This window comes from Leucoraja erinacea, chromosome 8 (assembly GCF_028641065.1).
Source record: "Leucoraja erinacea ecotype New England chromosome 8, Leri_hhj_1, whole genome shotgun sequence".
NCBI lineage: Eukaryota > Metazoa > Chordata > Chondrichthyes > Rajiformes > Rajidae > Leucoraja > Leucoraja erinaceus.
This window is the reverse complement of record NC_073384.1, coordinates 40,914,449-40,940,018: the sequence shown is the minus strand read 5'-3', so window position 1 is coordinate 40,940,018 and position 25,570 is coordinate 40,914,449. Positions and strand designations below refer to the sequence as shown.

The 25,570-nt window shown below is 43.2% G+C and overlaps 1 protein-coding gene across 1 annotated transcript in view; it reads right to left on the bottom strand.

Annotated features, from left to right (window-relative positions):
* Positions 1-25,570, bottom strand: part of fmn2b (formin 2b) — a 359,438-nt gene that overhangs the window by 139,358 nt on the left and 194,510 nt on the right. The window contains 5 exon segments of the mRNA XM_055639562.1: positions 4,323-4,443; positions 4,926-4,985; positions 19,882-20,028; positions 23,733-23,862; positions 24,049-24,149. Coding sequence (XP_055495537.1) covers positions 4,323-4,443; positions 4,926-4,985; positions 19,882-20,028; positions 23,733-23,862; positions 24,049-24,149 — 559 coding nt within the window.

The following is a 25,570-nucleotide window of genomic DNA, read 5'->3' as shown; positions in this document are numbered from 1 at the left end:
TCCATCCACCATCCTTTGTGTGAAAAAGTTACCCCTCAGATTCCTATTAAATCATTTCCCCTTCACCTTAAACCATTGTTCTCTGAAGCACTTGTCACCATTAACACCACTCTCAACGAGATGTTGCAAGCAAGACAAAGTGCCTGCAAAGCAATGTTCTTGGTGATTTTCTGCAAGGAGAGGTAGAGAGGTAAAGAAATCTAAGTGAGATGGCTCCTGATTAAGGGATCGAGGTGACTAATGTACAGGAGCCAATGGCAGCTTGTGGGTGGGGGGGAAGAATGGGAGCCAATGGCGGTGTGGTGGGAGCTAATGGAGGCCTGAGGGACCATATCCATCTCATTGGAGACCCTCGGAGTATCTTTGATTGGACTTTACTGGACTTTGTTGTGCACTAAACATTATTCCCGTTATTCCCTTTATCATATATCTGTACACTGTGGACGGCTCGATTGTCATCATGTATTGTCTTTCTGCTGACCGGTTAGCACACATCAAAAGCTTTTCACTGTGTCTCGGTACATGTGAGAATAAACTGAACTAAATGCAAACTAACTTGCAGTCATCCTCTCTCAGTTGCAACAGAAGGTCCCTGATGACACCTCACACCAGGAAGGCAAAAATCCCAATCACAATATCGATTGAAGTTTTGTAGACTGGTGCCATCCTCTATATCCCACCCACCAGCGTCAGACATTAGAAACAAAAGTAACACCCACAGATAGGTCGATACACAAATTAACGTTGCTCATTAAAGGCAGTGGGCCACCTAAGAAATTCTAGTCACTACCATTCAGACTGCATATTAGTCTCAAATCTTTCTTTGAATTTGAATTTAATTTTTTTTATTTTGGAGATACAGGTGGAAACTGGCCCTTCGACCCACCGAGTCTGCACCGGCCAGCAATCCCTGCACACTTATATTACCCTACACACACTCGGGACAATTTACAATTTTACCAAGCCAATTAGCCTACAAACCTGTAGGTGTTTGGAGTGTGGATGGAAACTGGAGCGCCCGGAGAAAACCCACGCAGGGCACGGGGAGAACGTACAAACTCCGCACAAAACCTAATGCACAAATTGAATAGTTAAAATGAAATACGGTTTCAATAATTTGGGTTCAAGCTGGTGCAGCTGCTGCCTCACAGTATCAGGGCCCGGGTTCGATCCTGACCTCGGGTGCTGTCTGTGACGAGTTTGCACATTTTCCCAGTGACCGTGTGGGTTATCTCCGGTTGCCCCCTTTTCTTCCCACATCCCAAAGACGTGCCGGTTTATCGGTTAATTGGCCTCTAAATTGCCCGCCAGTGTGCAAAGAGCGGATGTGAATGCGAGATAATATCGAACTGGTGTAACGGGTGATCGATGATCTGCAAGGACTCAGTGGGACGAAAGGCCTGTTTCCATGCAATCAAATTGTACACAATCTATATTTTTAATAACGTAGATTTTCAGCGTAAACTCACTGAAGACAAAATGTGACCCCTCAGTATATGTTCTATTCCGACAGCTCCATGCATTTGATCTATATCACGAGATTGTTAGCTACAATTTAAATGGAATTCATTTCACAATGTTTTTTGGAAGAGCTAATGCCTTCTCCTTGTAATTCCCAACTTTCTTTTGAAATAGGAAGAGCTGGGGGAGCTCAAAGCTTGTTGGATTTACAAGAGACTAAATCTCTGAAAGCCCTTGTTGGCACTCTTCAAAGATTGGCGATCTAAAAACATCTCTCTGCAGGTTTGAGTTGATTTAAGTCATGTGCTGAATGTTGGAAGTTCCAGTGCGGAATGAAGCCAGAGCAATAGCCATCATTTGCTATGTCTGCCTTTGAGGAAGGCTGCTGACAGCTGTGGGAGATCAAAAGCAGATCAGGTTGCTACACAAACTACATGCCGCTTGCCTCAAAGAAGCGCCAAGATCGGCCTTCCACAAAGCCAGGAAATGTGGAGGTGCAACAGTGACTGAGAGCTCATCTCAGTTGGTGCATAAATTCATAGTTCATAAGTTCCAGGAGGAGAATTGGGCCATTCGGCTCATTAAGTCTACTCTGCCATTCAATCATGACTAATCTATCTTTTCCTCTCAACGCCTTCTCCTTTTATTCTGAGGCTGTGGTCTCAGGTCCTAGACTCTCCCACTAGTGGAAACATCCCTGTGAAAACATCTAGTGGAAGTCCGTTTCTTGCTCCTTTATAGGCTGCCAAATGTATACTCCTTATCCTATAGATACACTTTTGGGTCAGGCATCTCTGCAAAATCTTCTTGGGATTGTGCAATTGAAGGATGCGTAACTGCTGCCTCAGTATTTTTCTTTTCACAGTCATACAGCACGGAGACAGGCCCTTCGGCCCAACTCACCCATGTGAACCAAGATCTGAGCACATCCCATTTGACACAGATCCCCTTACACTTTTCCAACCCATGTACCTATCACAATGTTGTTTCAATGGAATAGTATAGTTCTACAGTGGCAGAATGGCATAATGGCACAGCGGTAGAGTTGCTGCCTAACAGCGGCAGACACCCGGGTTCGATCTTGACTATGGTGGGACATCCCCGGGTGTTCTAGTTTCCTCCCACACTCCAAAGACATAAAGATTTGTAGGTTAATTGGCTTTGGTAAGTTATAAAATTTTCCCTAGTGTGTGTATGTTAGTGTAAAGGGTGATCACTGGTTGATGCAGACTCGGTGGGCTGTAGGGCCCGTTTCCATGCTGTATCTTTAAAGCTAAAGTTGTAATATGTAATAGTTATCATATCTGCCTCAAGTCCCTCCTCCGGCAGCTCATTTCACATACCCATCATCCTCCGAGTCAATAGGCTGCCTCTCAGATTCCTATTTAATCGCCTTTAAGCCCTTGAACATACAGTGGGTCCTCGTTTTTGATTCCCCTACTCTGGGCAAAAGACTGTGCATTCACCTTATCTGTCCACCACATGATTTTATACACCTCTTTTTAGATACATCTTCCTGCGCTCAAGGAATAAAGTCGTAGCGTGCCTATAGCCCAGGCCCTCATGTCACAATCCCTCCTTTGTATGTTACGCAGGTTGCTTAAATCCTATCAAGGCAACTAATTAAAACAACAACAATCTTGCAACAATGATACATGAATGATCTTTGTTCCTCTTTGTTCCAAGTACAGTAGCTCTAAAAACATGATATGCCAATCACAAATTGACACAGATTTGACAACGGCACTATCCACTTAAACCATTTCCAGCATTTAAGCAGTGCAGGTTCAGAGGGGAACGTTTTAACTCAAGTCATTCTTAGAAAGTTGAAAGTATTTTCCCATGGGGCTTGTAATGAGTCAGTAATGAGCTGTCCTGATACAAGAAGCTACTCTTTCACTAGTCTGAAATATGAAATATGTTCATTCTTAATATGTTTTGTGGTACTTTAGACTAGATACAGCGTGGAAACAGGCTCACCAATTCTGCACTGACCAGCGATCACCCCATACACTGGCACTATCCAATACACAAGGGACTATTTTTACAATTTTACCAAAGCAAATTACCTAACAAACCTGTATCTAGAGCCTGTAGGCTCACGCTGAGGTATGCTCTGAAAACTTACGATCATTGCCTTAAATCCATCTTCCTGCTCAATGTCCAGAACCCTTAATTCCCATGCCATAGTCATAGAGTCATATAGTGTGGAAACAGGCCCTTCAGCCCTACTTGCCCATGCCGACCAACATGTTCCATTGAAATATCTCGCTCAACTTTGAATAATCATTTGGGACTGAACTACGAAAATTGCACCCTTCCCCACAATTTGCTGAAAATTACATTGATGAGGAAAGAAAGCCTTTACCACATTGATCGCTGTTACATTCTCCACCAATTATACACCTTGGAAGGTCTATTTCCCTCATTTACTTCTGTCAGGTGTGGAGGTTGGCAGTGGGATATAAGTGGTTGACCAGTTCAACCCTGCCCTGTGGTCCCTAAAGAGTCATCCAACACAGAACACGCCCTTTGGCCCACTTTGTCCATGACGACCAACACGCCTCATCTATACTAGTCCCACCTTTCTGCATTTGACGCACATCACTCCAGACCTCACCTATCCATGTACCTCTCTGAATGTTGAAATGTTGTGATAGTACCCACCTCCTCTACTACCTCTGGCAGCTCGGTCCCATATACCCACTACCCTTTGTATAAATAACTTTCCCTTCAGGTTCCTGTTAAATATTCCCCCCTTCACCTTAAGCCAATGACCTCCGGTTCTCGATTCCCTTATTGTTGGCCAAAGATTCTGTCCATTTTCCCAAACTAATCCTTGTAGTTTTGTACACACTTACCTTTCAAGTCCTTCTTGAGTTTGCGGAGGTCCTTCTCAAAGTCCTCAAACTTCATCTGTGAAGCTAGAAACAAGTCCTGTGGTTCTGGCAAAGGGAAAACACTTTGTTCTGTACCTGCATCCTGAGAGAAGATAGTTGGATTTTTTTAACCTACATCCCTTCAATATGATTACATGATAACAAAGCTAATACAGCAAACTCTTGTTGTTCCAGACCTCATCATAATGGATTTCGATCACATCAGTCTCTTAAGAACACAGGTTGCTAGTTACACTGCGGAGGGCATGGCCCCGATCCACACTTAACTCTATTAATCAATGTAACAAACAGCCTTTAGTATTTTTAGTTGGCAGTAACAAAAATACATTTCTAGCCCTTAAAAAGAACTTTGTATTTGAAAACAACTTGAATTTTCACAGAGTGACCGCTAGGTGGTTGGAACAAATTCCTTACTTGGTTACAGTGGATAATCAGTATCGACGGACACCATTCCCCCCCCTCCCCCCCATATGGTCTGTTATAACGAGGGTTTATGTAAAGCACTTAACTCTAAGCTTGAAGATGCAATAATGACCAAAAATTTCACAAGTATTGCAAACGTACCTGATCAAAATTCCGCAGATAATATGTCACCAGGTAGAAGAGGAGATTAATACTGTTATCCTGAAAGGAGAAGAGAAGTGTCAGTATATTTTGTTGGATTAACAGCACATGACTGCTCTGTTCTAGAGCAGATCCAAGATGGCACCCAGGGCAGGTAACTTTTTGTCCCTGGTTACAGAAGTGGATCTGCAATCAAGCTTTATAATCAATACATTCTTAAATCTCTACTCCAACAGCAGCATTTCTGAGTTTAACTATGCTACACTGTGGATGGCTTAAAGGTGATCATGTATTGTCTTTCCTTTCACTGGCTTGCACGCAGTAAAAGCTTTTCACTCTACCCCCGGTACACTTGACAATAAACTAAACTAAAAATTGACTGTGATAGGCTCAGAAACAGCTGAACATTTCCAAATCAACTTCACATTTATTTTGTGTCCTATTCCCCCAACAAATCAGTTTAAACCTTCCAGAGACAACAGCATACATCCTCTTCACGATGTTAGTTTAGTGTCACATGTACCGAGGTACAGTGAAAAGCTTTTGTTGCATGCTAGCCAGTCAGCAGAAAGACAATACACGATTACAATCGAGCTACACTGTACACCTGCAAGATAAAGTGCAAGATAAAGTCCAATCAGGTGGATGGTAGCTCAGGTTTGCTTTCTAGGTGTTGGTAGGATGGTTCAGTTGCCTGATAACAGTTGGGGAGAAACTGTCCCTGAATCTGGAGGTGTGCGTTTTCAAAGTACTATACCTCTTGCCTGATGGGAGAGGGGAGAAGAGGGAGTGGCTTGGGTGCAACTCATCTTTAATTATGCTGGTGGCCTTGCTGAGGCAGCGTGAGATGTAAATGGAATCAATGGAATAGAGGTTGGTTTGTATGATGATCTGGGCTGCGTCCACAATTCTCTGTAGTTTCTTGCGGTCTTGGATGGAGCTATTCCCAAACCATTCTGTGATGCATCCTGATAAATGCTTTCTAGGATATTGAATCATTCCGATTCATAGACCAACTGTGCCGTTGCATTGTCCACCCACCCCAAACTTTCTCAGCTTCACTCTCCTTCATCATACAATATAGCAAGACTCACAGGCCTTAGTATTCATGGCAACTCCCTCAAGCAGCAACTGAACTGACTGTGGGCCTGAAAGAGCTCAGGATAGTTAACTATTTGTTCACCTCCGGCAATGGGGTGGAAGATTGCAACCTTCACGTGGTCTGCCCTGTTTCAACAAATGCAATCAACCCGGCGTGCACAATCAAATAAGATCAAATAGAACAAGTTGTCCTACAACTTTAGGCTATGCACGCCATATGGAAGAAGAAGGAGAAGACAACCTCCTGCAATGTAATGAGTTTCCGTCTGTGCGAACACCATTCAATAAATAACATAATAGAACAAAATTTTTCGGGGTGGCACTGTGGCACAGCGGTGGAGTTGGGGTCTTACAGTGCCAGAGACTTGGGTTTGATTCTGACTGTGTGCACTGTCTGTATGGAATGTGTTCATTCTCCCTGTGACCGCATGGGTTTTAGCATGGAAACAGGCCCTTTGGCCTTCCTTGCCCAAACCGACTAACATATTCCATCTACACTGTCTGTGTTTGGCCCATATCCCTCTAAATCCATCCTATTCATGTACTTGTCTAAATGCTTCTTAAACCCTGCGATAGTATGTTTTCTACGAGTGTTCCAGTTACCTCCCACACTCCAATGATGCACAGATTTGTCGGTTAATTGGCTTAATTGTCCCTTGTGTGTAGGATAGTGTTAGTGCATGGGCGATCGTTGGTCAGCGCACTCAGAGGGTGAAAGTGTCTGTTTCTGCGTTGTATCTCTAAAGTCTACAGTGTTTAGCTGTGGTAGGTATCAAAACAGAACAATACTTACAGCAGCACACCAGACCTGTTAACACAGTACTCAATAGATAACATAAAACAAAGCAAAAAATAACTTCAATAAATAAATAAAAACAATATGAATGCAAACCAAACCAAAAGCTCAAAGCCCCTAATGCAACCAAAACAGTGTGTAGTTAAGAGTTTAGTTATTGTTTGTAGTGTTCAATAGCTGGATGTTTGGTGCAGAAGCTCCCATCATCACTGTGTGCACTCCTTTTACTGGTGGAAGCTTATTGATTTTAACACAACCTAATGTGCTGGATGTAAAGCTGAGAGCAAGGGCAATACCATATTACCTAATGGTTGGCAACACACGGATGCTGAATAGGTCACTTCCCTCAGGTCTAATGCCTCGAAGGATTACAAGGGGAGAGTACATTCTGAGTGAAGGTGCTGCCCAATTGTTCAATTGTTGTGGTTACAATTATTGACACAGTGAGGGGAGATGGGTGGAGGTTGAAGCATGATCCATGATTCTTATGTGTATAATCCAGACATCCTCACTCGCTCCAGCTTGCAGGTAACTTGCAGAACATTGGATGCCAGAATAAACCTGACCAAAAGGCATCTTTATGGAATCTCATGCCCCTGTCCCACTTAGGAAACGTGAACGGAAACCTCTGGAGACTTTGCTCACCACCCAAGGTTTCCGTGCGGTTCCCAGAGGTTTTTGTCAGTCTCCCTACCTGCTTCCACTAACTGCAACCTCCGGCAACCACCTGCAACCTCCGGGAACTGCACGGAAACCTTGGGTGGGGCGCAAAGTCAACAGAGGTTTCCGTTCAGGTTTCCTAAGTGGGACAGGGGCATAATGATTTAGTTTAGTTTAGAAAAGCTATTGTTGCGTGCTAACCAGTCAGCGGAAAGACAATACATGATTACAATCGAGCCATCCATAGTGTACAGATACATGATAAAGCACATAAGACACGATGAGCGAAAAGGCAAGAAATACACCACTTAAAATCAAACATCAGAGCAAAATACTGCAGATGCTGGAAGTCTGAACAACATCAAAATGTTCAAAATGCTCATCAGGCAAATTGTAATCCTGGCAACTGATTTTATCATGTAATAATTCAATTGGGGGTTTATTTTGTGCTAGATATAAATGTTAAGAAAGAGAAAAATCAGAACCCAGTCGATAATTCTTTGCATTGGAAATGTAATACTGTGGTTATTGCAAGTTACCGACTTGTATGTTTTAGACTTTAGAACTATACAGTGGAAACAGGCCCTTCAGCCCACTGAGTACGCGCCAACCAGCAATCAACCCGTACACTAACACTATCCTACACACTGGGGACAGTTGATAATTTACCTGTACGTTTTGGGAGTGTGGGAGGAAACCGGACAGAGCACCCGGAGAAAACTCACGCGGTCACAGGAAGAATACGCAAACTCAGTATTGACAAGAACCCGTAAGCAGGATCAAGCCCAGGTCTCTGGCACTGTGAGGCAACAACTCTACCACTGCGCCACTGTGCTTTTCATCAATAATCCTTTTGGGGAAAAAATGTGGATAAACCACAGCATTCTTTATTTCCGACCCCCACTGTTCATTTGTAAATGCTTGTGACAAACATTTACTGTGTGACTGACACGGAGGGGTTACTGATAGTGTGTGGGAGGGAATTTCCCAATACTGGGAATCAGTAACAAAGAAGTGCTTCACTGCTGTTATTCCAACTATTCATGTTAGTTCAGCTCCCACACCGTCAAGGAGTATTAACTCTTCTAATTCCTCAATTAAATCGTTAAGATTCACAGTTTAAGGAAAACAAAATAATTTTAAAATTAATTTCAAGGGTCATTCTTTAAGATAATAGGTTCAAAAATGTGGACATTTCCATGCTGTCAATGGTTAGAGGTGCACAGTGCAAAGATTCAAAAACATCAGTAATAGAGAGTCAACACAATCTTTAAAGAATAAAATCATAAGGCTATAGGTACAAAAAGAATGGCAGGCAGTTTCTAGTGGGGTACCGCAAGGCTCAGTGCTGGGACCCCAGCTATTTACAATATATATTAATGATTTGGACGAGGGAATTGAATGCTACATCTCCAAGTTTGCGGATGACACGAAGCTGGGGGGCAGTGTTAGCTGCGAGGAGGATGCTAGGAGGTTGCAAGATGACTTGGATAGGCTGGGTGAGTGGACAAATGCATGGCAGATGCAGTATAATGTGGATAAATGTGAGGTTATCCACTTTGGTGGCAAAAACAGGAAAGTACACTATTGTCTGAATGGTGGCCGATTAGGAAAAGGGAAGATGCAACGAGACCTGGGTGTCATGGTACACCAGTCATTGAAAGTAGGCATGCAGGTGCAGCCTGAAGAAAGCGAATGGTATGTTAGCATTGATAGCAAAAGGATTTGAGTATAGGAGCAGGGAGGTTCTACTGCAGTTGTACAGGGTCTTGCTGAGACCACACCTGGAGTATTGCGTACAGTTTTGGTCTCCTAATCTGAGGAAAAACATTCTTGCCATAGAGGGAGTACAGAGAAGGTTTACCAGATGATTCCTGGGATGTCAGGACTTTCATATGAAGAAAGACTGGATAGACTGGGCTTGTACTCGCTAGAATTTAGAAGATTGAGGGCGGATCTTATAGAAACTAACACAATTCTTAAGGGGTTGGACAGGCTAGATGCAGGAAGATTGTTCTCGATGTTGGGGAAGTCCAGAACAAGGAGTCACAGTTTAAGGATAAGGGGGAAATCTTTTAGGACTGAGATGAGAAAAACATTTTTCACACAGAGAGTGGTGAATCTCTGGAATTCTCTGCCACAGAAGGTAGTTGAGGCCAGTTCATTGGCTATATTTAAGAGGGAGTTAGATGTGGCCCTTGTGGCTAAAGGGATCAGGGGGTATGGAGAGAAGGCAGGTACAGGATACTGAGTTGGATGATCAGCCATGATCATATTGAATGGCGGTGCAGGCTCGAAGTGCCGAATGGCCTACTCCTGCACCTATGTTCTATGTTTCTAAAAAGTGATAAACTGAAAAAAAAGGAGGAATGACCAATATAGTAGGCATTTGGAAAACGAATTTAAAATAATAGGGGCACAGTAGTAGGTATGTTGCAAAAGTTACCTTCAGCGGCGCTGCAGTTCTGTCACTGCCCGTGCGCGCGACTTTGGTGCCTTTGAGAGGGGGGCGGGTTTAAAATGCCGTTTCTTCCAGGCTGTTTAAATCGATGTTCATCAGCCTGTTTAATTGCTCAAGAAAAATCACTGCGACTGCCGTTCTCTGCACTTATTTTTAAGCTAAGTTATATAATTTAATTGTTATAGTAAATTAAAAATCACCTTCTAAAGCCGTGAACGCCGGCAACGGGACGGATCTCACGTAGGGGACAAGGCAAGGCGAGTTCGGTGGGCGGCGCGACTCTGGTCAGCAGCGGCCTCTGCAGTCTGTCCGCGTTTTATTATTTTCTGTCTATGTTTTTATGTAGTTTTTGTTATTTTTTGTTGGGGTGTGTGTGTGGGGGGGGGGTGGGGGGGTGGGGGGGGGGGGTGGGGTGGGGAAACTTTTTAAATCTCTCCCTGCACGGGAGACCCGACCTTTTCTCGTCGGGTTTCCGTTATCGTTGGGGCTGCAACGAGGAGCGGCCTCCAACAGGAAGAGACCGGGGATTCTGGTGCCGACAACTCACCGTCGCCGTCGCGGGGCTGGCCGAGTCCGGAGCGGGTGGAGCGGTGGAGGAGCGCTGCTGCTGCTGCTGCTGCGGCCCGACCGGAGAGTCGGAGGCTTCAACGGCAGGTCTGTGGACGGCAGCACCGGGAGTCCGCGGATCCCTGGAGGGAGACCGCTTTTCAGGGCTCTCGCAACGGCGACTTCCCCCGCCCGAGTTGCGGGGTTGAAGAGCTCCTGGAGCGGGGCCTACATCACTGCCCCGCGCGGCTTGGAATGGCCGCGGGACTCTGCGAGCGCACGCCGGGGGCTCTAACACCAAGACCCGGTGTGCGTCCTCGCACCACCCGGCGTGGCTTTAATGGCCGTGGGCCAATCGCCATCGCCAGCCGGGGGCTTTGACTTTGACTCTGACATCGGGGGGGGGGAGAGTGCAGTGGAGAGATAAGTTTATTTGGCCTTCCATCACAGCAATGTGATGGATGTTTATGTAAATTATGTTGTGTCTTGGGTCTATGTGTCTGTAATGTATGGCTGCAGAAACGGCATTTCGTTTGGACCTCAAGGGGTCCAAATGACAATTAAATGTATCTTGTATCTTGTAAGGTAGGCTGTTTATTTTTACATTAAAAAGTGTTTCTTAAGTTCCCTTTAATCAAAATTTTAAGTTGCGAGAAGGTGACTTGGAGCCCCTCCGAACCGGCAGTATTTTTCCTGCCGGTATGGGGCTCAAAACACAGCAACTGCAACGTTCCAAATGATCGCGTTCCAGAAAAACCCACTCGCAAGATGATTTAAATGGCCATTAATTTGCGGGTATTAAACACTAAACTCCTTCCATTTGGCCTATAAATCCATGACAATGAGATTTTAAAATCATGTTATATTGTGAATTCTTGTGTGTATGTTATTTGGACACTTAGGCTATTTCAAAATGTTGATCTTTTCTTAAGAAATGGATAGGTTTAGATCTAGTAATTGAATTATGTAATTAGCTACAATTGGGTAACTAACTAATTATATGCTTTAATTTCAGGTGACCAAGTAAGATTGTTTCATATTTGTTTCTGAATGCTTGAACCTATAATAACTGAAAATTTCTTTCAGTTTTCTTAATTTTTAATAAAGTTATGGGCTTTTGACTGTCCTTGATCACAGCTTTTGTGTTGTCAATGGAAAAGCAATAGGGAACAAGATGCTAATTTCCGAGTATGAAAATGGCCATAACTTTTTTAATACTGAAGATATGAAAGTGAATTAGGTGTCAAATTAAACTTCGTTTTATGCTTTATCTGATGGGATAAATTGCAGACTTGAATTTTAAAATCTCAATTTTTTGTAACATTGCTAACAGTAGTGCAACAGTAGAGTTGCTGCCAGGAGGCTCGGATTCGATCCTGACTATGGATGCTTGTCTGTACTGTGTTTGGGTTTTCTCCGGTTTCCTCCCATACTCCGAACATGTACAGGTTTGTGGGCTAATTGGCTTTGCATAATTGTAAATTTTCCTTGGTGGGTGTAGGAAACAGACAATTTACAATCAAATTATCAAAGCCAATTAACCTACATACCTGTATGTCTTTGGAGTGTGGGAGGAAACCGGAGATCCCAGGGAAAACCCACGTAGGTCACGGGGGGAATGTACAAACTCCGTACAGACAGCATCCATAGTCAGGATCAAGCCAGGTCTCTGGTGCTGCAAGGCAGCAACTCCACCACTGCGCCACTCCTCTATGTTGTTTGTGGAGGGTTTAAATTAATTTGGTTGGGGAAAGGGACACATTAGATGGGCAGTTGAGGGGAATGAGGTAGTACCATCTAAACTAACCCCATTTTTCAGCACTTGGTGCGTAATCTTCTTTACCTTGGCAAGGTATAGAGGGACAGGATTTAAAAACATGGAGGAACAAAAATAAATCAGTCATTCCAATAGGTAAAACAGACATTGGCACAATAAAGCAAATGGAAGAGGTGCAAGGCTAAACCACATCTATTTTAATGCAAAGCAGAGGAACAGAAAGCTTTGATCAGCACAAGGGAAGATAATATTGTTGCCATCAAAGATATGGTTAAAAGGGCAGGGCTGCCAACTCTATACTGCAGAGTATAATATTGAGTACAATATAATATTATAGTACAGTATAATATTACTTCTTGGAAGGATATAAAAGAGAAAGTGTGTTTGCGGTACTGTCCAGGGAGTCCATTGCTGCAGTAATAAGGGAGGATATCCTGAAAGACCCTTCACATGGGGAGAGTTTAGGAACAAAAGACAGGGTGATCATTTTGCTGGGTGCATGCTGCAGACTTCCTGAGCATCAGCAGGAGATTCAGTAGTTTTGAAGACACATCACCTTGATATGCAAGGGTCATGGTAGTCAAAGATTTCAGTTTTCACAACATTAACCTGGATTGCTTTAGTGTGAAAATTGCAGGAGATATTTTAAAGTGCATCCAGGAGAGTTTTTGAACTAAGACATAGATAGCTCTACGAGAGAAGTGGTATCACTCGCTGTAGTTCCGTTTAGTTTGGAGATTGTGTGGAAACAGGTTTGCGTCGACCAACCATCATCCATACACTAGTTCTAACCTACACACTAGGAGCAATTTACAATTTACCAAAGCCAATTAATCTACAAATTCAGTTTAGTTTAGTGATACAGAATGCAAACAGGCCCTTTGGCCAAGTGAGTCCACGCCGACCAGCGATTCCCGCACACTAAACATTATCCTACACACACTAGGCACAATTTACAATAGTAGTAAGCCAATTAACCTACAAACCTGTATCTTTGGTGTGTGGGAGGAAACCAAATCTCCTGGAGAAAACCCTTGTGGTTACATGGAAGAAGGTACAAACTCCGTACAGACAGCACCTGTAGTCAGGATCAAACCCGGGTCCCTGGCGTTGTAAGGCAGCAACTCTACCACTGCACCACTGCAGTGCCTCTGAATTAGCTTTGGGATGGGCATTACAATTGCCATGGGATAGAAGGCTACACACCAAGTGCTGACAAATGGGGTTAGTTTAGATGGTACTTGGTGATCAATATGGATATGATGAACTTAAAGGGCCGTTTCTATGCTGCACCATTCTATGGCTCAGCCTGGGGGGAGGGAACTACACAGTTGGAACTTGTTTGAAGATGGCGGCACGTTCAGACGCAGCAGCTTTGTGCTCCCAAGTCGGAGTCAGTTCGGAGCAGCCCGGTACCGAACGCGGCTGTGGAAATAAGGTATTTAAAAACCTCACAACCCCGAGATTGAACTGTTTTGACTATTTTACTGTTCTTTTTACAATCATGTTCTCGGGGTATCTAAATCTAAATGTTATTAGTTATTTATTTTATGACATCGGATGGAAGCTGCATACCAAATCCCGTTGCGCTCATGTGCAATGACAATAAAAAAGATATTATTATTATTATCAACTCTGCCAAATGTATCTGGCTGTTGGAAGCAGGCTCAACGAGTTTTATTTGTCCATTTTTCCCAAGTTCAGAATTATTTGCAAGTGAATTTAAGGGAAATACTGATGGGGATATGCCAGTTAAACTGGTCAAGACTTTATTCACTTCACTGGTAATGACTCAAAATGCTTCTGCACATTTGACCAACCCAACATTAAGTGATTCAGCTCATTTTAAAAATAACTATTTATATGAACATTATAGCCAGGAGACTCAGTAACTGGAAACAAACTGAGGCTGCTGTGCTACTAAAGGAAATGAACTCATCTTAATGCCTTTAATAAGCTATTTTTGATAAATGTGCTTATTTCCTTCACAGTTATAACTACAGCTTCTCTGTCCAACATCCCAACTGCATCAGGCTTAATTGATGCAATAAAAATATTCAAATACAGCTCGCACTTCCCAGCGACAGTTACTGTTTTTCGGTCGAGAATCCAAATCGCAGAGAAATGTGAATGCAGCCCTGTCCATCACATCGACCAATCTCACCACCATCTGGGGTGGCATAGCGGTAGAGTTGATGCCTTACAGAGCAGGAGACCAGAGTTCCATCCTGACCAGGGGTGCCATCTGTATGGAGTTTGTACGTTCCTCCCCAAACCACATGGGTTTTCTCGGGGTGTGTCTGTTTCCTCCCACACGCCACAGAAGTACATGTCTGTAGGCTAATTGAATTCAGTAACACAGTGGGCTGAAGGACCCGTTTCCACACTTTATCTTTAAATTAAACGAAACTCCGACTCCATCTACACTTCACTCTGCCTCGGGAAAGCTGCCAACACAAACAAGGACCTTTCTCACCCAATAGGGAGAAGATACAAAATCTTGAAAGTATGTACCACCAGACTCAGAAACAGCTTCTTTCCCTCAAAAATCGTATTTTTGAACATTTCTCCCATAAACCAGTGTGCAGTCCATTCTTCCAACCAACCTCATTGCGGACATTGGACCTCTAACAGTCGTGCTGCAATGCTGAAAATATATATTACACTCTGGCATTTTTCTCTCTGCTCTATGTGGGGTACAAGGCTTGATTGTACTCGTGTATAGCATTATCTGATTTAATTGAATAGTACACAAAAAAGCTTTTCACTGTATCTTGGAACACGTGACAATAATAAACCAAACCAAAATGAAAACAATTCTCCAACCCTCTTCTTTGAACTGGACTATCCACTTTAAATAATCTCTGAACAATGTGAAAATCTTGTTCAGTGTGTATCCGCACACAGATTATGAACTGCAAAGCTTACATTAAAAAAGTCAATAACACTTCAGTTTAATGTTAAAAGGATTTGCATCTTGACAAAAACTATTTCTGCCTTGCCAAAATAATTTGAAATGAATTCCAAGTTATGCAAGTAATCTTTCAATGGTCAATGCACACAAAATAAATCCAAATCACAGGAACTTAGCATTCAAAACCATCATAGAATCATTTCTTGTTGTATATGGATGGCGTGATTGTAATCATGTATAGTCTTTGCATATGTCAGCTGTTATCAGGCAACAGACCATCCTATCACCAATTAGCGAGTTCTGAACAACCATCTACCTCACTGGAGACCCTTGGGCTCTCTTTAATTGGACTTTACCTTGCACTAAATGTTATTCCCTTTATCCATACACTGTGGACGCCTCGATTGTCATCATGTCCAGCCTCTCTGCTATAACATTCAATTGAGTGTCAAAGTTGTAGAGCACAGAAACTGACTTTCAGCCCACCATGTCCATGCCGATCGCTTAGCCCATCTTCCCATTTACCTGTATTAGTTCCGTGTTTCTCCATACTTTCTACTTAAGTATCTGCCTAAATGTTTCTTCAAAAAGATGAAGAAGGGTAACACAGTGGGTTAGGCTTCTTTTTTACACCTCCAGTGCTTCAATGGTTCTTTATGTGTCACATATGCAGAGCACAGTGAAATTTTTTAGCACAACCCACAAATGTACAGTCATATAATTTGGCATGGTTTACAAAGAAAAAGTCCAACGTCCTCTCCACATGTTTGAAGTACTGGAGCGCCCCTGATCCAGGTAAGCCCACGTAAGCCCCAGGCTGCTGTCGGCCCACGACAGATGTCCCTCTCCTTCAGCAGGTCACCCTTGGCCTTCTTTAATTTAGGGAAAACAAATGCATTTATTCAATCTCCCCCCCACCCCCACACCATATATAAAGTCTGCCAAATCAGGCAATATCCTGGTGAATCTCCTCTGTACTCTTTCCAATGTAACCATAAACTTTCCTATAGAGTGGCAAAAGTACAAGCGATGCTCCTTTAAGCGATGCTGCTTATAGAGGTTTTTGGAAAGTTGCATTACAACATCTCAACTCATGCATTCCATGTCCTGACCTATGAAGACAAGCATATTTATCTCTGATACCACATTAAGGGAACTATGGAATTGGACCCCAAGGTCCCTCAGTTAATCAACATTCCAGAGTCCCGTGCCAATGGCTGGATCTGCCCCGTCTTTGTTTCACTTCCAAACTGAGCCACCACACGCTTGTTGGTATTAAATCGAGTCTGCCAGTGCTCTATCCAACTTTACAGCTGTCTATATCCTGTTGTATCCTTAGACAAATCTCACTACCAACAAAACCACCAACCTTTGTGACATATAAAAATGCTCTCATCTCTTTTACATTTACATTCACATGTCTACATTATGCACAAGGTTCCTAACACTGATCCCTCGGCACAGACTTCCAATCGGAAAAGCAATTTCCACATCTACTCTCTGCTGTCTATCACAGTGCCAATTCTGGCTCCAAATAGCAGGCTCGCCTCAAGTTCCATGTAGCTTGATCTATTAAGACAGGTTTACCCTGCAAGACATTGTTAAATGCCTTACTAAAATTCATATAGACATTATCTACTGTCCTATTTACAATATTGTTTGAAGTTATCCTACAAAAAACTCAAATTAGCATGACAGCATTTCACATAAAGCCATCCTGACTACCCCTGATCAGCCTGGCTTTCTAGATGCACATAAATCCCATCAGTTAGGATTTCTTCCAAAAAATTCATAGTCATAGTGTGGAAAGAGGCCTTTCAACCTAACTTGCCCATACCAACCAACATGCCCCATCTACACTAATCGCACCTGCCTACATTTGGCCCATATCCCTCTAAACCTATTCTATCATGTACCTATCGAAATGCTTCTTAAATGTTGCAATAATACCTGCCTCAACTACCTCCTCCGACAGCACCGTTCCATACACCCCCGTACCTTAAACCTATGTCCTCCGATTCTCAATTCCTCTACTCTGGGCAAAAGACTCTGTGTTTACGCACGATATTCCTCATAACCATGTACACCTCTTAAAGATCACCCCTCATCCTCCTGCGCTCTAAGGAATAGTCTGCTCAACCTCTTCCTTTAGCTTAGGCCCTTGATTCCTGACAACATCCTGGTAAATCTTCTCTGCACCCTTTCCAGTTTGAAAGATTCAAAGATTAAAGAGCTCCATCTCCTCTCATCTTTCCAGAAGCAATCTGAGATAGATCTCATTAAGCTCTGTGGATTTATCAGCCCTTTAGGATTTACCAACACTCATGCAACACATGACATTTAACACCTCTGCTTCAATAGTAAAATGCTTCATTTATCTAGATATCCCTTCCTAAGCTCACAATCTTTCATCTCAGGAATGAGTAGGTTAACCTATGATGAGTGTTTGTCAGCAACGGGCCTGGAGTTTAGAAGAATGGAGGGAGGACCTCATTGAAACACACAGAATAGTGAAAGGCTTGGATGGAGTGGATGTGGAGACGATGTTTCCACTAGTGGGATAGTCTAGGACTAGAGGTCATAGCCTCAGAAATTCTCAGATGAGGAGAAATGTCTTTAATAAAAAGGTGGTGAAGCTGTGGAATTCTTTGCTACAGAAGGCTGTGGAGGCCAAGTCAGTGGATATTTTTAAGGCAGAGATAGATAAATTCTTGATTAGTAGAGGTATCAGTGGTTATGAGGAGAAGGCAGGAGAATGGGGTGAGGAGGGAGAGATAGATCAGCCATGATTGAATGGCAGGGTAGACTTGATGGGTTAACCATATAACAATTATGGTTAAATGGCCTAATTCCAAGGGTTGAATGGCCTAATTCTATTCCAATTCCTTATCTCTTTCTTGGTGAATTCAAATGAGAAATATTTATTTAGGCCCTTGCCCACATCACTTGGCTCCAAACATAGAATACCTATATGGCCCTTAAGACAACTTTCTCTTTCCCTGGTTACAGGCTTGCTTCGGATATGCTTATCGAATGTCTTGATTCTCCTTAACACTAGTTGCAAAATAAAATTTATGCCCCCTTGCTGCTGCCTTAATACCTTCAATTCTCACTTTTGCTTCAAGATGTTTTCTTATTTTCCCACTGATCAAACCTTTAGTGGTGATGAGCTGGGGTGGGGGAAAATACAAGGACGTGTCAGGGTCAGCCACAAATGACCTCAGACCAGACGGTACCTGGTAGGCCCATTGTTGGCTGAGAAAGGTGTAATTACAAGAGAAACAATGTGGAGAACTCTGGAACTGGTAAAATGACTAGGGTGGAGGAATGGGCAAGGAGGGTTGGTGGTGGTGGAGCCGGAGGGGAAGTATGAAATGAAGTTACCAAAAAATGAGAGAATTCATTGTTCATACCGCTGGGTTGTAAACTACCCAAGTGAAACGTGGGGTTCTGTTTCTCCAATTTACGTGTGGCCTCGCTCTCTAACATTATTGATACCTGCTTTCCCAACTCAAGAACCTTAACTTGAGAACATTACATCAGTCTTACAGAATTATGGTGACTGTTCCCAATGAATTCTCCCACCAGCACTTCCAATCCCTAGCCAGTTTCATTTCCTACTCACGGCAGGGCTTCAACTCAAAGGAACAACGTTAGCTATCTTCCAATCTTCTGACACCTCAGCTGTGGATAGCAAAGATATAAAAAGCTCCTTAAGGGCAGCATGGTGGCACAGCAGTAGAGTTGCTGCCTTACAGCACCTTGTGTGCCGAAGGGCCTGTTTCTGTGCTGTATCTGTAAACCGAAATAAGTGCTACCCAAGTGTTTACATGATTGCAATTGAATCCCTACTTGACATCTGCCTAGTGGTCAACAGTTAAGAACTGCTTGAACTCCTTGGAGCAAACTAGCTAAGAAATTTGACAGAGGAGTACAAATTCTTGATATTTTTTTCAGCCAGAATAAAGAACGACTGTTCTGATTAATGGAGGTCAAACACCAACAGGGAAATATCTCGCATGATAATGAAAGAACCTCAAATGAAGGAATGAATGAAAGAAAGATCCGTGAATGAACAAGGAATAATCTAAGGCATGAACAACCCACGACTGAAGAAATAAACGGAGTAATACATGGAATGCATAAAAGATCCGTGACTGAAGGAATAGATGAGGAATAATGCAAAAAAATTGCTGAAAGATCCGTGAATGAAGGAATAAAACATGGCTATGATTGGAAATGTGCTGCTCAAAAGTGCAATGAACATAGAGTAGATTAACTGCATTGCCTAAAAGGGAATCCTACATATGTATAAACGTAAAATATTAGCAAGGCTATGGGGAAGGGATCAGGTATAAAAATGAATAGACTTTGCAGCATCGATTCCAATCGGCCAAACAGCTTCCTTCTGAACCTTAATGAGCCAAATTTATTTTTGCAGCAATATCACCAATTAATTTAGATTCTGTATCATGGCAACATACTGTATGTTTTTATGTTTTAACTATGTTTATGTTTTAACTCCAGCCTGAGAAACATTTTCTATTCCTCCACCTGCTGTTATCCTGTTTCTGCTTTGACGGACCTCCAGGGAAACCTCAAGCTGTGCACCAGTAATAAAACTGCACTGCCCGGCACTGTGGCCAGCTTCGCTTAGACGGAGCCAAGCAGCCACAATCAGTCAGGCTAATAACCACTTACACTGCTCTTCACATCCCGAAGTTTGGGAAGAATCTCCAGTCCATAGCCGTCTGCTTGGCCTCGACTTCGGTTGCCACCATTCATGTAGTTTCCAAAAGCAAGGATCAAACCCAGCACCTGCTTCACACTGGCACTTGTTTGGAGTGTCTGTGGCGAGAGAAGACAAAGAGAGCTCCGTTTAAAACAACAACTTTGATGTTACTACTTAACAAATGCCCTGGCAATCAGTGTGACAACTATAAAATTGACCATTTCACCCACTCATTATTATTTTTTTCCTATACGTAAATGATTTTCAATTAATTTCAAACTGCAAAGTAAGTGGAATGCATCAGATGGTGCTAGGTTTTAAACCAATATTAATTTCCAGATGCATGCTTTAGCAAAGATACACTAATTGCTTGTTTAATAACCACAACAGTTAATTGCCATCCAAATAATGACATAAAATGCTGGAGTCACTCAGCGGGTCATGCAGCACCTCAGGAAAATGTGGATGGGTGACGTTTCTGGATGGGACCCTCCTTCAGACGTCATCCTTCTTCAGACCTCACCTATCCGTGTTCTTAAGAGATCCTGCCTAACTTGCTGAGTTACTCAAACACTGTGTGCTATATGGTAAACCAGCAACTGCAGTTCCCAGTGTCACTATCCAGATTGCAGTTTGATTTTCTCAATTTCTCTTGCAATCTAAGAACTGTGAGGATGATTGTATTAACCAAACTTGACTCACTGATTACATATTTTCCTTTATCAAAACTTCCTTGTGTATCTTTTCCACCACACAACCACCTAAAGGACTGGTGGTGCACAGTATCCCTGTTCATTAAGAGATGCATTCCGATAATCCTAGATCTTTCACCAAAGCTATTCCTGAACTTTTTCCCTTACAGTTTGAAAGCCACAAGCCAAGTTATACTGGAGAGATGCCCAAATCTTTGTTTAATTTGGATTCCCCAAGGGACATGGAGAACCTCTCTCAACCAAAGTAGGCTCTGCTTTTTTTCCCTGCACCTTTACTTATACATTTATATAAATTAGTTGGCATTCATTGCGATCTTTACACCATTGCCTGCATAGATCCATCACATACAAGCATTTTAAAGCAAATAACCTTCATGAAATTAAATTGGATAATTAGTTCAAGTTATGTGAAGGTAAATAGGGTGACACAGTGGCGCAGCAGTAGAGTGCAGGAAAAATGTTCCCAATGTAGGGCAAGTCCAGAACCAGGGGCCACAGTCTTAGAATAAAGGGGAGGCCATTTAAGATTGAGATGAGAAAATCTTTTTCACCCAGAGAGTTGTGAATTTGTGGAATTCTCTGCCACAGAGGGCAGTGGAGGCCAAATCACTGGATGGATTTAAGCGAGGGTTTGATAGAGCTCTAGGGGCTAGTGGAGTCAAGGGATATGGGGAGAAGGCAGGCACGGGTTATTGATTGGGAACGATCAGCCATGATCACAATGAATGGCGGTGCTGGCTCGAAAGGCCGAATGGCCTCCTGCACCTATTTTCTATGTTTCTATGTTTCTCGCTTATCCATGTTGTCCAGGGATGTCAGAGCAAGCTTGGGTGCCGATCGACTAACTCCTGCTACTTTCTCTTATCCAGTTATAGAGCATGGAAACAGGTCCTTCAGCCCAACTTATCCAGGCCGACCATCATGCCCCATCTACACTAGTCCCATCTGACCAAGTTTAGGGCATATTCCTCCAAACCTGTCTAGATGTTTCTTAAACGTTGCAACAGTACCTCAACTACCTCCCCATTCCTTACATGCACCACCCTTTGTGTAAAACAGTTACCCGCAGGTTCCTGTTAAATCTCCCTCCCCGCCCCCCACTTTAAACATCACTTTTATGCAAAACCAGTATAATAGATGAACAAATCACACAAATGCACGAAGGAAAATGAAGAATAAAAATCACAGCATATTTTCTTTAGGAGAGAGCTTCAATACCTCTCTTGGATTAAACTGTGGTTTTGGACGCTTGCTCTTGAAATGGTCCATTTTTATCTCAGTCTCAAGATTTTGCTCTAGTTTCAGTACGTCCCACTGTCTACATCAAGGTTTGTGAGTATCATTCACGGGTCATGGAAATACATTTTGTATCTACATTACTTCTGCACATTTAATGTTTCAATCCCTTTCTGCAACTAATGCACTTCTTTTTTATCCATAATAATCTGCAATTGTTCTGACCACAATGATTCCACCACCAGCATCACCAAGATAGTTCGTAAGTTCTTAAGTCACAGCAGCAGAATTCGGCCATTTCGCCCATTGAGTCTACCCTGCCGTTCAATCATGTCTGATCTAACTTTCCCTCTCAACCCCATTCTCCTGCCTTCTCCCTACAACCTTTTTGCACAGCTCCAAATCTGAGGAGGACATTTAGCCATAGAGGGAGGGCAGGGACGGTTCGTTGATTCCTGGGATCATTCTCGTAATGAAGAAATCCTGGATGGACCCTCTCCAACGCCAGCTCATCCCTCTTTAGAGACATGCAGGGCTGGGATCTTAAGCCGATTGGAAAATTCTTAAGGGGTTGCTCCCAAGATTGGGCCCCCGTGCCCAGGAGGGGGGGTCACAGCTTAAGGATAAGGGGTAATCCTAAGCTCCGCTCTAGAAGATCTTTGAGAGTAATGAATCTCTGGAACTCTCGGCTCAGAGGGTAGATCTACCAGTTCATTGGCTATATTTAAGAGGGGGTTAGATGTGGCCCTTGTGGCTAAGGGGAGGGGGTATGGAGAGAAGAAAGGTACGGGATACTGAGTTGGATGATCAGCCATGATGATATTGAATGGCGGTGCAGGCTCGAAGGGCCGAATGGCCTACTCCTGCACCTAATTTCTATGTTTCTCCCCATAACCTTTGGCACCCTTACTAATTGAGAAGTTTAGAAGGATGAGGGAGGGACTTCATTGAACCTGGGATCATTCTCGTAAACATCCTCTGGACCCTCTCCAATGCCAGCACGCCCCTCTTTAGATACATGCAGGGCTGGCCTTAAGCCGATTGGACCGATTGCTCCCAATTGGGCCCCCGTGCCTAAGGGGGGCCCCGCACTGGAGTAATCCAAAGCTCTGCTCTAGGATCTTTGGAGTAATCTACTCTCGGCTCGGGTAGATCTACCCCGGGTGGAGGGGGGAGAGAGTGGAGGTGGAAGAAAGGGGTAGACGGGGAGGGATGTGTGATGGGGAATGGAGAAGGGGGAGAGGGTCTTCCCTCACGGTCCCGGGACAGCGTCCCGCCCCTCCAGTCGCCGTGCTTCACGCACGCAGCCCCGGCTCCGCCCCTCTCCCTGGGGAGACGCGATGAACAATACAGGGACGGCCGGGCTGGGGGTTGGAGCAACGTTTACAAACCTCGGCCTCAGCTCACATGCGTGCGCCAGGACCCCGGTATCCGCTCCTCCCGCCGGCCCTCTCCCTCCTCTCCTCTCCTTCCCTCCCTCCCTTCCTTCTCTGCTTCCCTCCCTCCTTCCTCTCTTTTCCCTCCCTCCCTCTTTCTCTCCTTCCTCTCTCTTTCCCCTTCTCCCTCCCTTCTTTCTCTCCTTCCCTCCCTTCTTTCTCTACTTCCCTCACTCCCTTCTCTCTTCCCTCGCTTCTCTCCCTCCCTCCCTCCCTCACACACACATCATGCACACTCACTATTTGATACATTTCAATGAGGTCCACCCTCATTCTTCTAAACTCCAGCGAATATAGGCCCAGTGTCGTCAAACGCTCACATCATAGTGAGGGTCAGAACAAAAGAGTCTAAGTTTTATGCAATATTATTTTCATGATCCACAAAAGGTATCATTAAAAAAGCATTAGATACACGTTTTTCCTGAGAAGACCTACCTTGCACAACTTGTCCATTAATTCAAGCTTACGGTTGATGGCACCAATACTTTCTAAGAAAGTGGAGTGGAAAAGGATGCAAAACACACGTTCGGAGAAGTTGACGATTTGAGCTAGTTCATAGAGAAACCTGAATGGAAATGAATCACTAGTCATGGTGCAAATCCACAATAAGCCAATTCCAAACTCGCCACAGCTCCCTCCCGCACTTATACCAACCAACAACAGAACAGCAGACCCAATGATTATAAAGTAAATGCTTGCCGTGAAGGGCAATTAACAATGGTGAAGTAAATGTTCCATAGAGAAAGCTTACTGCTCTGGTTTATCCAAAGGCTTGGCATTATCTTTATCTTTATCTTTGGAGGACTTCTGGATCTGCTTTTCAATTTTTTCCAGTTCTTCATGTTGTGCTCTCTGTATACAGAAGAAAAAAAATATCCATCAGCTTGGTGTGGAAACCATTAATGAGGAAAGCATAAATTGTATTTTTTTGTAGGACACTTTGCACATACATAGTTCCTTGAAAGTTGCATCACAGGTAGAGAGGGTGGTCAAAAAGGCTTTCAGCACATTGGCCTTCATCAGTCATAGTATTGAGCATAGAAGTCGGGAGGTCATGTTGCAGTATTATAAGATATTGGTTGAGGCCACATTTATTGTATTGTGTTCAGTTTTGGGCAGCATGTTATAGGAAAGACGTTGTCAAGCTGGAAAGGCAGAGAAAATTTACAAGGATGCTACTAGGACTCAAGGGCTTGAGCTACAGGGAGAGGTTGAGCAAGCTAGGACTAATCCTTGGATGTCAGAGGATGAGGGTGATCTCAGATGTGTACAAAACCATGAGAGGAATATATTGGGTAAATGTACAGGGTATTTTGCCTAGAGGAGGTGAAATAGAGAACCTGAGGACATAGTTTTAAGGTGAGGGGGGAAAGATTTACTAGGAACTTGAGAGGCAACTTTTTTTTGACACAATGGGTGGTGGATATGTGCAACACATTGCCTGATGTGGTAGTTAAAGCAGGTACTACCATAACATTTAAGAGATATTTGGACATTATAAAAGTTATTTTCCAGGTAACACTGAACATTTACAGCATTTCTTGCTAAGTTTTGTAAATGTTCTCAGTAAATAGTGAAGAAAAGTCAAAATCCTCCCTTGTCCCCAACCAAGGGACCAAAGGACTTCCACCCCTTTAGAGGGTGTTTATACAGTCAATAATAAACCAATTTTAAAGCACTTTGCAAATAATAGCTTTCATTTTGCTGATCTCACTGCAGCTTTATTCTAAACCAATGGAGTTTGCTTTAACTAAACGAAGCTGGCAGGAAGCTGATGGAATAGCATTTGATTACTTTTATATCACACATAAATTTAACATTGAGATATCTGGAACATAGAAAGCAAGAAAGCGTTCAGAATGGTAAAACAGGGCTAATATGATCTGTGTGGGAAGGAATTGCAGATGCTGGTTTACACCGAAAATAAACGCAAAATACTGGAGTAATTCAGTGGGATTGGCAGCATCTTTGGAGAGAGCTCAAAAGACATACAGGTTTGTAGGTTAATTGGCTTTGGTAAAATTGTAAATTGTCCCTAGGGTGTAGAATTGTACTAATGTACTGGGTGACCTTTGGTTGACGTGGACTCGGTGAGACGAAGGGTCTGTTTCCACGCTGGATTTCTAAAGTCTAAAGTTTAAACTACAACATGACATCCCAACACCTATACTCCCAATGTTTTTAAGAGTTTAAGAAGGAACTGCAGATGCTGGAAGACTCCTGAAGAAGGAGACGTCTGAAGAAGGGTTTCGGCCAGAAACGTTGCCTATTTC